This window comes from Humulus lupulus, chromosome 2 (assembly GCF_963169125.1).
Source record: "Humulus lupulus chromosome 2, drHumLupu1.1, whole genome shotgun sequence".
NCBI lineage: Eukaryota > Viridiplantae > Streptophyta > Magnoliopsida > Rosales > Cannabaceae > Humulus > Humulus lupulus.
In genome coordinates this window covers 292300089-292314088 of record NC_084794.1, presented here as the reverse complement: position 1 = coordinate 292314088, position 14000 = coordinate 292300089, and the positions used below count along the sequence as shown (strand labels likewise).

Here is a 14000-nt window from a genome sequence, read left to right as displayed (position 1 = left end):
CAGTTGTTGCTTGATCTCATTCATCATGAAGTGTCCATTACATTTGTAAAACGATCTGCAAATGCTGTAGCCCATTCTCTAGCAAGGTCTACTAGCATTATTTCTGATCGTGTTGTTTTAGGGAATGATATCCCTTCTGAGTTGAATGTTGTATTGTTGAACGATTTACTTGATTAATACAAATTCATCTTTATTGGCAAAAAAAAAAAATGTTTAATTAAAAGTTTAAAATAATTTTAATAAACAAAATTATTTTAAAATAATTTTAATTAATTAAAAAATTAAAAAACTAATTAAAATCTTATTAATTAATTTTAAATAAACCTAAATTTTAATTTAATTAACAAATCAATCCAACTTTGAAACAAAAAAATGAGAGTGAGATTGAGAAGGTGAGAAACTGAGATGGTGAGGGTGTGATGGCGTGAATATGAGTTTTTGTTCATTAATTAAATTAAATTTTTAGTTTATTTAAAATTAATTAATAAGATTTTAATTTGTTTTTAATATTTTAATTCCAATTTTTGTTTATTTTTAATTAATTAAATTTATTTTAAATTTGCTTATTAAAATTATTTTAAAATTTTAATTAAACATTTATTTCATTCTATGTTTCTAAAAATATATTCAAATCATATTAAAATAATTGAAAATGAAATAAAACACTCAAATGAATGGTAATATAGGAATATTAAAAATTTAAAAATGGTACCAAACTATGCAATTTTTACAAATAGAAAGTCTCGATTGATAAATGTCTCAATAAAACACAAATACCAAATGTGTATTTACCTTTATTTTAATTACCTTGGTACTTGTAATTTTTCTTTTCACGAAAAACCAGTTTATGATTAATATATTTTGAAACCACATCGAAACCATATTGAATAAATTCAAAAGCATAAAATATGGATGAATTCTCAGTTTTAAATCTCTACATCAATTTAAAATAATAATTTAAACGTTGTTTGTGTCAGTCGAGTGAATAGCAGAGTTGAAGATGAGAGACACCATTGATAGTCAACTCATCATCACCTTGGACTCATAGTGTGGAATAAACTCAACAAAGAAGTAACAGACATTCCATCACGAAATCTAAAGGGCATTTCAACAATGTAAGGATTGAATAGATAGAGAGAGACATTTGGGAGGAACTAATGTAAAAAATGAAAACCTAATGCATAGACGAAAATGAAGACGATAGAAACCCCAGAAATGAGCAAAACAAGCAGACTGCTCTGCTGTCCTTGCCGTTCTTCAGTCACAAGGTTCTGGCAGGAATAAAAAAATGTCCCATTGGATGGAGGGGGATTGTACAGTATACATTTTTTTTTTTACTTCTCCAAGAAAGGCAATTGGAGCTACTAGACCTCCCCAACTTTTAAGCATAAGAGTATAAATAATCATGAAAAACAGTATAAAAGAGATCTCAACCATAACTGAGGGAAGAAAAGTAGCCGGGCATGGAGAAACCCATTGGTGGCAAATAGAACTTCAGATAGCCACAACTAGTCGTGATCGCAGGAGTATTTGCAACAATTTGCATCAGTCTCCACAAAGAAGCCCCCAATCTCTGCCGATAAACCATGACAACCACAATGAAGGAAAATTAACACTACAATCAGATTTATGAGGTAAACTCGAAAGGTTGAGGTGGCTGAGGTTCCTCGTCAACTGCCATTGCTGAACCGGAACCCTGCTGTGCTGCTGCCGCTGCTGCTCCCCCAGCTGGTGATGCAGTAGATGAGGGTGTATCTGTAAGTGAGAGCACCTCAGGCTCGGTAGGTCTCAAGTCTCTCAAGAGGACAAACCCTGAGGGTGCTAGCTTCACTGGCACGTATCTGCTTTCTTCCAGAAATTTGATGTGTTTCTCTTGAGCAGGGACAACCCTGGCTGGATTAGTCAGAATCTCAAAAGAAGGTTCAGGCTCTGATTTCTTCTCTGATGGGGTATCAACCTGCCAAGTATAGAATTGGATCAGAGTACAAAATACGATGACATAAATAAAGGCGGCAGTTATAGCCACTGCAGCACATGCATTACAAACACTAGTAATTATAGCCACCTTTGTATTTGTGCAATCGTAAAAATACAACAGATTATAAATGAAACTTCTCTTTTTTTTTGGTCTTCACTCTTCTTCTCCAAACCCGATTTCATTTTATACACACATATATATATAGGTCAAGTTTCAGTAAAGGTTTTCACTTCTTAGAAAATCTCAAAATAATAACAACGGGGAATGAAAAGGCGCAAAAGGAAGTAAAGACCCAAGAAGATACTATAAGCTTATGAGGTAGAAAACAGCAATCAACTGATTTTACCTGCATAGAGTCTCCATCTTTCTCAGTAGATGATTTCCCTTTTCCTGCAGTTGCCCCAGCAGCCGAAGGCTCTGCAGCCGTTGACTTTTCAGCAATGGCCTTCTCTGCTTCTTTCTTATTAGCCCTAGCTTTGGCTTTTACTGATGTTGACAGAACAGCAGTGGGAAGTTTTACAGCTGACGTGGTAGTGGGTACTGTAGTTGGCTTAGGATATTCAAAGAGTGAAGGTTTTGCGTGTGATAGGAACTCAAACCTTGGAACCTTCAAGTCATAGTTCAGTCCAATAAAAGCAGTAGGCGAGAATGCCAAGCTTACGAAATAAATAAGGGGGTACCAATACCAAAACTGGCTGAAAACAGCAAGACCCACAACTGCAGTAATTTTATCATGCTTCGTCTTAGAGAGCAACCTTATGGTGACATTCCTTCCACCAGCATCAAGAATTCCGGAGGCCAGGATGGCTCCCATCTTGCTCATGGTGTCTTCATGCTTATCGAGAATTATTTTTTCCAACTGTCGCCTATATTACAGTAAAATACAGAACATAATAAAGTAGTATCATAAAAGCAATAAAATATTTGTCGATAAGTACTTTAAAGATCTGGATATAGTAATGTTGTACCTGAATGTTCCAACACGAGAATCACTGGCTTCACTAATCTGAACCATGACCATAGCCATTGCAATGAGAGCACCTTGACGTACAAAATCAACAACATCTGATGTCAGAGGCTCTAACAAAGAAATAGCTTCACTCAGCCCAGTACCAGCACAAGAGATGCCCACTGCAAGAGCCGCTCCATATCGAACATGTGGGTTGTAAGACTCAGATAGCAAGGAAACAATTCGAGGTGTCTGCAATTCACAAAGCAGACAAATTAGGTAATGAAACAAATTGAGTACCATGCAGTTGCAAACCTATATATGCAGAGAGAGAGAATCATAATCTCAAATATAAATGAAAACAGAATAATTATTTTGACAAAGGAAAATGGCCACAAGCAAGATAATACTAAATTACTCCAGTGAACGTGAGGAAAAAAATGGACCACTAAGAGTGTCAAAGGAAAAGCCCACCAACCTGCTCTGGCTCGGAATACAGTACAAACCCAAGCGCCAGAACAGCAGTCCTCCTAACATCATCGCTCACATCTGATACAGCAAAGTGAAGTAGCTGGCGGATGGCCTTGTTGTTTGCAGTACCACTATAGGCCAGTGCCAATGCATACATACCACCATATCGTAGAATAGGATCTTGATCACGAGTCATCTGCTCAATCAAAGTGTCCGCTTCTTCTTCCCTTCCATAGACTGTAAGGGCTATTCCTAATGCTAATCCTCTGTAACACAATATCCATGTAAGCAAGAATTAAACACAATTTTCAACTTCATAGAAAACTTCAATACAGCATCCAGATCATGAAACCACTTTTACCTGATGATCTTTTCATGCTGGGTCTCATGAGCATAAGCAAGCATCTCGCTAGCCTTCTCACTTGCCGTTCCAACCATGAGTAAACCCATACTGATGCCAGCAGCTTCACCAGCAACAGCACTGTCAGTATATAGCACACTTTTAATATCGTCATAAATGTCCTCATCAGCAGTTCCTAAAGCTGCCAAACCAAGACCCAAGCATGCACCATGTTGAATAACCTGCGCATTAAAAAAACTCATCAAAGTTTGGTGGTGAGAGAGCAATTAATGATAGTTATGGAACTTTGATGCATTAAAGTATTACCTCAACATTAGTATTCCGTAGGCTATCACGAAGAAATTGTTTGATACCCTCACCATGGTTGGCATGAATGAGACCAAGAGCATACAGAGCACCACCTTCTGAGTATGGACTGCCACCACCTCCAGCCCCACCCTGAGGCAAGTAAGGTGCCATTAGTGATCTTCCCTGCTGCAAGTGACCTCTATGAATAACACCTAACCCTGCGGTAGCACTAAATTTGGCCCAATTTGTGGCTCTGCTTAACCAGTCCTGTCAATTCAACAAAAGAAAAGTCATAATAAATAACTAATCATAACAAAGGAAAAAGGTCAACAAATTGTAGCACAAATGATTTACCAGGTTCTCCCTGAGAAATGTGTCCACAGTAGTTCCAGCATGCATAATAGCATTGGCATAAATTGTTGCACTATGACATACGCTATTTCTCATTTCAACAGACTGCTTTATTGTCTTTAAAATTAGAAGATCAGACCTGTAGACAAATGTGAACAATGATGTAAGCACCCATCCAATACACTTCCTCAGGAACCAAAATAATTTTATGAACTTCAAAAGAACAGGATTTAAAGAATATGAATGCCTCACTTGTTGTGGCTGTACAAAAATTGCAGGGTCAACTGTATTGATGTCTCTCCAGACAAAATTCCCTTGATTTTTGTAAACCTCTCTGAATATGTCACTTCACTTGGATCTGCTTCGCGCAAAGTTACTTCATTCATTTGTACATCCTCTGGAGCAGCAGTTTCACTTTGGGAAGATTCTGCCTCGGTGGATTTCGGCTGCGCTGACTCTGTAGGTTGATCTTTCGGAGCTGGAAGGCGATCTCTCACATTTAAGAGAAAAGCCTGATGCTCATTCTCTACAAGATCAAAGGCTATTTGAAAAGCCAGGAGGGCATCATCCTTGTTCTCAGAACGAAGAAGCTTTTCCAATATGCTAGCAACACCCTCAGGTTCACCCAAGAACATGAGACATTGACAAATACTCAAGTAGTCAGGAGAAGGCAGCTTTTGATAAACTTTGACAAGAAGACGAAGTACCTGACAGAACAAAATTGCACAACACATGAAAACAACTCAATCATAAGTGCAATAAATTCCCTCAAGACGTTAAGTGTTACAATACAGCAAAAAAGGTATCAAAAAACCAACAACAGAAAGAAACTATCTAAAACATAAACATTATATATGAGATATGACAGTCCTATACAATACATCACTAAGGTCATATATGGTACACTTTATTGTATTGTATAGTATTGGATTGCATTGTATTATTCTTATACGATATTATGCTTGGCTTTAAACTACATTGCATCTTAATTATTTACACCGTCATAAATATTAACTTTTTATAAAATGGAATAAAATAAAAAATTTCAGAGTGATGAAAGAAATGGTGAGTGAAAGTAATGTGTGTGAATGTGAGGAGAGAGAAAATAATATGAGCAAAGATGAGGAGAGATGTGAGAGAAAGCATATGAGAATATGAGAGAAAAGTGAAATTGTATAATACAATGTGATAAACAAATTTATACACTACGACATAATACAATCCGTATTGTATAAAGATTAGACATTGTCCATGTAATACACTACAAAGTTTCTACCAAACATTGAAATTGTATTTAATTAATACAATACTAAGTTCTTATACAGTGCACCAAATATGCTCTAATAATCTAATAAAAATCATGTAGTCACCTCTTGTCTATATTCACGGAGATTCACAAAGGAATGAGAGACATTGATACAATATGATAGAGTTCCATGAATATTATCACTCTTTGTGATTGCTTCCTCGAGTTTATCCAATCTTCGGCATTCAATTGCAATTCCCATAGCTTGTTGATATTTTCCATCCAAGATGCACCTAAATTGAATAAATTATGTAAGCAAGCATAATAACTGAGGTATGCTATGAAACCAAATCAGGTAAACCTACTTACTTATTTAGCATTCTCTCTACAATGGCCTCCAACCTAGGGTCCACCTTTGTTGCTTCATCATTTGATTCTGTTGCCTTAGACTTGAGACTGGCATACTCATCAATAGCTTTAGCTGAAAAAGAAAGCCAATTTCACGTAAATAATATATGATTTAAGTATCTTCAAAAAGAGACATGGAAGCCGCTACTTCTCAATTAAATTATACCTTTTTTCTCATTTTACTTTTCCCCAGTTTAAAACCTTAAATTGCACATAAGTTTCAGCCCCTAAAAGCAAACAGATTTAATAACTGAACTACAGAGTAAGAAAAACTTACCTAGAAGAGTATGAACATAATCAGAATCCTCTGACACATCAAATAGGGAACCAGCTCCAAGTGCATATGACAATGAGTCATTAAGTTCACCCAAATAATAGAAAACCTAAGCCAAAAGAAAATAAATAAATAACAAATAATCCATGTAAGAAACCACAAAGGTAGAGATCACTATGCAAGCAGCATTGAGCAGAAGTAATGAAACTTGTATGCACAGCCACAATTCCAAATGGTCAGTGATAATTCATAGCATATTCTTCTCTCTCTTTTACAGCAAAAAAGAATAACGCACTAGTTTTAAGAAAATAACACTTCATCTTATTTGAAGAAAAGAGTGATAAGCGATCTCAAAAAAATCAACGAGACAGGAAAGAAGAGAGTTTGTTTTATTAACAACCTTCGACACAAGTAGTGCAGCAAGTTGTCGTTGGTGCTGATCGAATTCCTCATCCTCATACAAGCTCTCTCTGCAAAAGAATACATCAACTTTATTTTCTAATAAAAGATAAACGAATATGGGTATCAGGCCACACAACTTAAATATATCCAACATCAATGAATAAATAATCAAATAATATCACAACTTACATGCTAGTGTGAATAAGATTGTTAAAACACGCAAACAGAAAATGTCCCAATCTAAATAAAGTAATAAACTACTAATTACGAGACACAATGAGAAGCTATCAACTTCATTTTAGAAGAGCATGAGCTACTAGCCAGTAGACATCACCATGTTAATCCTCAAAATGAGAGGAGAAAGTGAATAAATAAACCGGTAAGGTTTTGATAAACCCAGGTTCCATATTTGAGACCATCTACATATTTAAAATGAAATTGTGAAGAATCAACATATAGGTACCCCTGGAACCAGTGATAATTGATAAAAGGTTCAACCGGATCGCAATGCTTTGATTCTCACTTCTTCTTTTACAGCTTCCAACAATATCTATACTTTCTCAGTATTGTCTCCTGGATTATTACTAAGTAACCACCTGACTACAACAATGTATAGATTAAAATTCAAGAAAAAACTTGCCCCCTTGGTCATAAACGCGTTCACAAAACAATCAAGCCCCAATTTTGAAACAAAAGACTCCCATCTATGATAATTCTAGAAATGAATCTTAACAAAATTTCAAGTAAACTAAACAACTATATTTATAGACTCGTGTCACTTTCTATCAGAACCCTAATAGCCGCATTGTAAGACCGAAAACCCAACAACTAATCCCTCTCAGATTATCCTCAATTCCCACGTGAACAAACAGATCATGAACAACAAGAACCCTAAAAACACATCGAAGAAACTAAAGCAAACAACTTTGTACATATACAGAGAGAGAAAGAGAGTACATGATGGGGACGCTGGTAGAGATCTCAGGCCAGAAACTATCGACCAAATTGTTGAGATTAGAGAGGGCGTGGAGCTTAAGTAGAGGATGGGTCTCGTTGAGCATAGCCAAAAGGCCACCGGCCGAGCTCACCGTAGTCGCCATAACCGGAGGTGCAATCGGATCGATAGAAGAGGACCTAGGGTTTCGATTGAAAGCCCTCTGGTAATTTCTAGGGTTGGGGTTTTTGAAGAGAGCAGAATTCGAAAATGGGTGAAGAGAGATAGTATAGTGAAACCAAAAGGGAAACGAAATTGGGGATATACTTCTTTGTTAGTATTGGGTTTCCTTTCCTAACTTACTCCACAAGTCAGCCTATTCAAAAATAAATAAATAAAATAAAAAGAAAGCAAAGATCTCCCTTCTATGTTCATTAAATTAACCTAAATTATTTAAAATAACAAAGTTGTGATATTTATGGAAATATAATTTTTTAAGGGTAATGTAAATTAGGTTAAATATTATATTGGACTCTATATTTTGCAAAAGTTATTAATCGAACCATCTATTTTGTTAAATGATAATTCAGACTCTGCGTCATGTAAAATGTAACAAAATAGTACCCTGAGCCTGATTTTAATCAAACAATTTTTTAATATGACCAAAATGCTTCCGATATTTATTAATTAATTAAACACTTAAATAATTAAAAAAAATAAAATATAAATTATTTTGAGTAATACAAAATCAACACAATGACATTAGTCTTCACTTCTTCTTCAAAATCTAAATCAAAATCTTTTGTAAAAAAAAAAACTAAATCAAGTCCAAGGCTAAGAAAGGATGAGCAAAAGGGAATGGACAGCTCGACTCCAGCTCGAGTGTTCGTTTCGATGCAGTAGAGACTGAGACTTGTTCCTCAGGGGTGGCAGGTCAGCTATCTAGTTTTGATTTTTATATTGTGTTGACTAGCTTGGTGTCATGCTGTTTATTTGTTTGTTGCACATAGATAGGCATAGAGATGAGTTGGGTTATGATAAAAAGGACTCATCAGTGATATGATAAGGTTGATTATGAGTGATTTCAAGATGATTCAGGATATGGATTGGTTAGCCAAGTGTGAGGCAATGCTAGTATGCAAGGAAAGGATATTAACTCTTGGGCTTGAGAGTGGGAAGCCTTGTAGTAGTTGGCACTGTGCATGGATTTTGTATGCTGATGACATCGGTATCTAGAGCTAGAGTTTTATTGTAGGGGGATGCATAGAACTCTTAGCTAGTGTGGTAGATACCACTTAGGTTGTACCGGAAGGAATTAGGACAGACTGGATTAGTCAGTGAGTTTCTGGATGTGCTTCCAGGGGATTTGTCAGGGTTACCTTTATATGAAGAGATAGAATGGTGGTTGGATTAGTGTCAGGAAAGGAATCAGGTCTAGAGCACTGTTTTGAACGGCTTCAACAAAGTCATAAGAATTTAAGGCTCAGTTATTGGATAAGGTTGAATTCTCTAAGGTGGATCTTAGATCTGGTTAGTACCAGTTAGAGATCAGGGAGAAGGTTAAATAGAAGACTATTATATTAGAAAAGGGCACTAGGAGTGCTGAGTTATGATTTTAGAGGGTAATTAATGTTGAGTTGTCTTGATGAATTAGATGGACAGAGTATTCAAAAATTATCTGAATTGGATTTATGATCGTCTTGAACGATGGTATCGTGATGTATTCTTTGCGGAGATTTGCCAAGGTCAAGGAACGCCTTAGGGGTAGTAATTTCCTTGGATGGGCAGGATATTATATGTGTTTCGGGAAAGAGTTATGAGTCTTCTTGCAGATCAAAATCAATTTGCAGGTTGTTATGACGCCTCTATGACAGGGAGAAGTGATTGCTTATGCAACATGTTGGTTAAAGGATCTGACCAGAACTAGAGTAGAGTTTCTAGTAGGCCAGGTGGCCAGTTTTATACTTGAGTTTATTCTTTCAGAGATGATCAAAAGGGAATCAATTAAGTGAACCACAAATAGGAAAATTGAGGAGAATGTCTTAGCTGTATTAGCTAAGGGTTTTGCAGTGTCAGGTATGAATTTGTTGTGGTATAAGGATCATATTTGGAATCCGGTGGACACTGAGATTAAATGAGAGATTATGGATGAATCTCATGCTACTTTCTTATTCTTTTCATTCAGGCATCATGACAGTGTACCAGAGTTTGAAAGTTTTATAGTGGTGGCCTGTGATGGAGAGGGACATAATGGTACATGGTAAAGTTCTTAACCTGTTAGCAGGTTAAATCACAGCATCAGAAATCAGTAAGGCCATTGTAGACTTTGAGTATTCTATAATGGAAAAAAGGAAACATCGCGATGAGTTTTGTGGTGGGGCTGCCCAGGATAGTGGGCCAGCATGAGTTGGATTGGATCATTATAAACCAATATTCCAAGTGAGTTCATTTCTATCAGTAAGAACAAGTAACACAATTGTTCATTATTCAGACCTCTATGTGAAAGATGTAGTGCGCCTTCATGGAATTCAAGGTCTATCTTATTAGATGAAGACTCTATTGTTACCTCCGGGTCTTGGAAGGGTTAAGGAAGGCGATGAGTATATAAATGGAATTCAGTACAGTTCATAATCCTTAGACTAATGGTGAATCAGAGAGACATAGAGAGTTATCCAGTATTGGAAGGGCACTCTATGAGATGAGGTATGATAGAGGATGTTTATCACCTGTTCATTGGAATGAGATGAGTGAGGTGTTGATTTTGGATCTTGAGGTAGTTCAGGGAGCCATTGAGATTATTAGAGGTTAGAGCTTGGATGCTCACTTCTCGTAATAAATGGAAACGTTTTACTGAATTGAAAAGCAAGAACATGGAGTTCCAAGTAGAATATTGTGTCTTCCTTAAGTATCACCATGGAAAGGGGTGCGGAGTTAAGGGCAAGTTGAGCCCTAGATTATTATGACCATGTGAATCATGGATAAGACAGGTCAGGTGGCCTTTAGATTGGCCTTATCATTGACAATGTCAGTTGTACACAATGTAGCTTGTATTTCCATGCTGAGGACATGGGTTAGAAGAGACTCATGTGTTGAGTTATGAGAATTTGGAGATTGAGGCTAAGTTATCTTTTGAGGAGTAACCAGCTCAGATTTTAAAAGAAAGAATAAGGTTCTGAGGAACAAAGTTATACCTTGAGTCAAGGTATGTTGTAGAGACAGTGAGGTCGAGGGAACGACCTGGGAAACTGGAATCAGTTGTGCGGAATTTTTATTCCGGGTAGTTCAGATAAATTTCGATGACGAAATTTCTGTAAGGAGGGGATAGTTGTAATGCCTCAAATTTCCTAATAAGGTTTAAGACCTTGATTAGGAGGTCGGGAGGGCCATAATTGATTTATTATGTTATTTAATGATTATATGCATCTTTATGTGAATTATATTATAATATGATGATAAATTGCATGCATATAGGTTCATTTTTAATTATAAGGGCATTTTAGTAATTTGGCCTGTTGAGGGCGTAATTGTGTATTTTCATGCATGTGGGTGAATTAAGAATATTACCACATTATATGTGGATTTGTTCGAGTCATTCGGCATGAGACGATCATGGAATACAAGTTTTTGGTCCGATCATAGGGGGGTTAATTTCGGGGCTCGGGGTGATTTGAGGATTAGAACATTGCCGGGAATTAAAGGGTAATGGGAGTTGATTTATTAACATTTGAGAATATTGGAAGTATCGAGAATTGGAGGGTGTTAATTATGATTAACGAGATAGGTGGGAAAGGATAATTTTGCCCTTGGTGGCTATTAAGGCTTTTATTTAGGCATGAAGGCATTTAGGTCTTTTCACCCTAAAGGATGTGTTTCAGCCATTTAAGCTTAGAAGGTTGTAGAAAAAATAGAGCATCATCTTTTCCTTCTCTTGTACATCATTTCTCTCCCATTTCTCTTTGGATTTTGAAGCTTATTTTGAGGAATCAAGCTAGGGAACCAAGCTGTGATAAGCCAGGGTTGTGTTCCACCATTGAAGAGGGTGTGTTGCTGAGATTGAGGTGAGTTTTTAACCATAGAATCTCTTGTTCTTGCTTTGTTTTCATTTGGAGATTCAGTTTGGTTTTTGAGTTGGAAAATTGAGAGTTTGAAGGATGTTTTGGCTAGGGTTACTTGGGCTATGATGCCTAGGATATGTGTAGATGATATTTGGGTTGATTTGGTGATTTAAATGGAGTTTAGAAGCTTGTTTTTCAGGTTGTAAATGGGGGATTCAAAGGAGGAAGAACCAGGGTCATTTCTGCTTGGTCCTAGCGCCATAGCGCCCAAAGGGGAGCGCTACAGTGCTAGCCAGGGCAAATTGCCCCTGGTTGTAGCACTGGTGGGGTAGCGCTACCCTATTTTCTCATATGCATATTTTGGTTGTTTTAAGGGTTTTTGGCTCGGGGTTTCAATTCCTAAGGCTCGGGATCGAATCTACTCACCGTTTGGGTACAATTCGGGGTCCAGGGAGTGAGGTTTAGGTCAAGACCCTTTCATTGTTGATTTTCATTAATGGAGATTGTATTTGGTTATGACTAGGTGACCGCTAAGGGATTAAATGATTGATCTTTCTCAGGGGTCGTTCATTTATTATTTCTCGCTCAAACCAAAGGTAAGAAAACTACACCCAGTATGTGATGCACGAGAAACATGTGGTTAGGGCATGCCATGAATGTTGAATATGAGATTGTTCAGAGCTTGAGTCTCTATGTTTATGCATGATCCTAATTATGATAGCAATCGTTAAGTAAGCATGCTGAATGGCCTACATTTGGATTTTCGACATATGATATATGTTATATTATTTCATATAATATAATGTTAGATTAAATAATGTGACAAAATGTGATTTGTCACACCTTGTAACATATTATTGAGAGTCACAAAATTGGACACATGTGTGTGGCAAAATGTAACATATTTTGGAGTTACAAAATCAGTTACAAATTTGTAACTCCCAAATATTACCCAATAATGTGTATATTATATGTTACACATTTGAGATTGGATTCACAAAGCCGTGATGAAATATGGTTGTTGGATACATGTTTTTAACTCCCAATAGGTGTTTGGAGGTTACAAAATCATGTGGGAAATAATTTGGGACGTTTTGGAAAAATGACTTTTTTGTGCTGAAAAAGGTATGTCGCCGCTGCCACTGACTTTCAGTGGCCGCAGCCTGGGGGACAGAAGCCAGTGGCCGCGGCCACTGAAAAGTTCTGGCCGCGGCCAGTGAGGCTGACAGCCTATATGGTTTTTCAGTTTTTTCCAAATTGAACGGTTCTCACATCCCAAATAACTCTCAAATCTCAATTTTAATTCCATAAACATCCAATTAAACATTGGTAATAGCCATGGGGGTTGGTGGAATTTGAAATTCAAAGGGGTATCTCAAACTCTATAAATAGGAGCCTAATGCTCACTTGTAAGACACATAATTTTCCATCCACAAAGCACTTGGCTGGAAAATACACCATAGAGGCTTGATAATTCCAGAGAGCTATTTCCTTCAGAGATCCCTTAGTGCTTAGAGAATAGGGGGAAATAAGTTTTTGGACAAAGGTTTTGAACCTTGTTAAAGTTGGTGATCCCCACTACTCTACACTTTGGTTGTGTGAGAGTTTATTTTTTCCATTGATCTTTTCAATATGTTGTTCTTCTTGTATTATTAGTGTATTGAGTTTGTAATCCTCTACTTCTATTTCTATTTACATATTTATTGGTGTCTTTTGTTTTAGGGTTTTAGTTCTTATAATTCTCTTCCTTATCTTATTTCTATTTACTTGTATTTTGAGCAATTGAGTTGTAATATTTATTTAATCAATTACCTTGTCTACTGTATTCTTTGCATAGAGTTGTATTTTGGTTTTTCCATATTTCCATTGAGCAATAAAATATATTCTCTAACAATCAAAAGCTTAAGTTCCTTTTTCAATGGAAGGAGAAACCATGGAGATCATATGAGGATCCAACTTTGAAAATATGGTAAGATAAGGTAATGTTCTTCTTTGGTTTTCTTAGAAGATCTAATGGTTTTCATTTAGTGATAGAAATGAGAAGAAGAAAAGTTTATAAATGAGGTTCATTGTTTTCTAATCTCCTTTGTTTTTTAGTGGTTAGATTAGAAAATAATATAATATCCTGAGTTTTTGTTATGTGATTAATATGTAAATAATCTAGTAGATTATTGGGTAATATGTTAACATGTTATAGAATTGTCTTATTATGTGATAATGATAAGTTATTAAAATGGCAATTTTATGAGTTCTATATGACATGCATAAATATATTGATTTTGT

General features: G+C 36.2%; 1 protein-coding gene across 1 annotated transcript; it reads right to left on the bottom strand.

Annotated features, from left to right (window-relative positions):
- Positions 1 to 1060: 1060 nt before the first annotated feature.
- Positions 1061 to 7974, bottom strand: LOC133819793 (26S proteasome non-ATPase regulatory subunit 1 homolog A). Its single transcript, XM_062253134.1, has 13 exons — positions 7686 to 7974; positions 6727 to 6796; positions 6330 to 6435; positions 6014 to 6125; positions 5769 to 5937; positions 4651 to 5105; positions 4402 to 4537; positions 4066 to 4314; positions 3760 to 3980; positions 3406 to 3664; positions 2947 to 3179; positions 2325 to 2844; positions 1061 to 1957 (listed from the first exon to the last, which is right to left on the bottom strand). The coding sequence occupies exons 1-13, from the start codon at positions 7826 to 7828 to the stop codon at positions 1628 to 1630; spliced, it is 3003 nt and encodes a 1000-aa protein (XP_062109118.1). The 5' UTR covers positions 7829 to 7974; the 3' UTR covers positions 1061 to 1627.
- Between the last annotated feature and the right edge of the window lie 6026 nt (positions 7975 to 14000).

What these genes read in the sequence shown, in the direction of transcription:
- LOC133819793 (XM_062253134.1), bottom strand. Translation starts at nt 7,828, where the DNA reads ATGGCGACTACGGTGAGCTCGGCCGGTGGCCTTTTGGCTATGCTCAAC. An exon ending in CTGCACTACTTGTGTCGAAG is followed by an intron (nt 6,436 to 6,726) that starts GTTGTTAATAAA and finishes CTTTTGGCTTAG; the next exon opens with GTTTTCTATTATTTGGGTGA. An exon ending in TTTTTGTACAGCCACAACAA is followed by an intron (nt 4,538 to 4,650) that starts GTGAGGCATTCA and finishes ATTTGTCTACAG; the next exon opens with GTCTGATCTTCTAATTTTAA.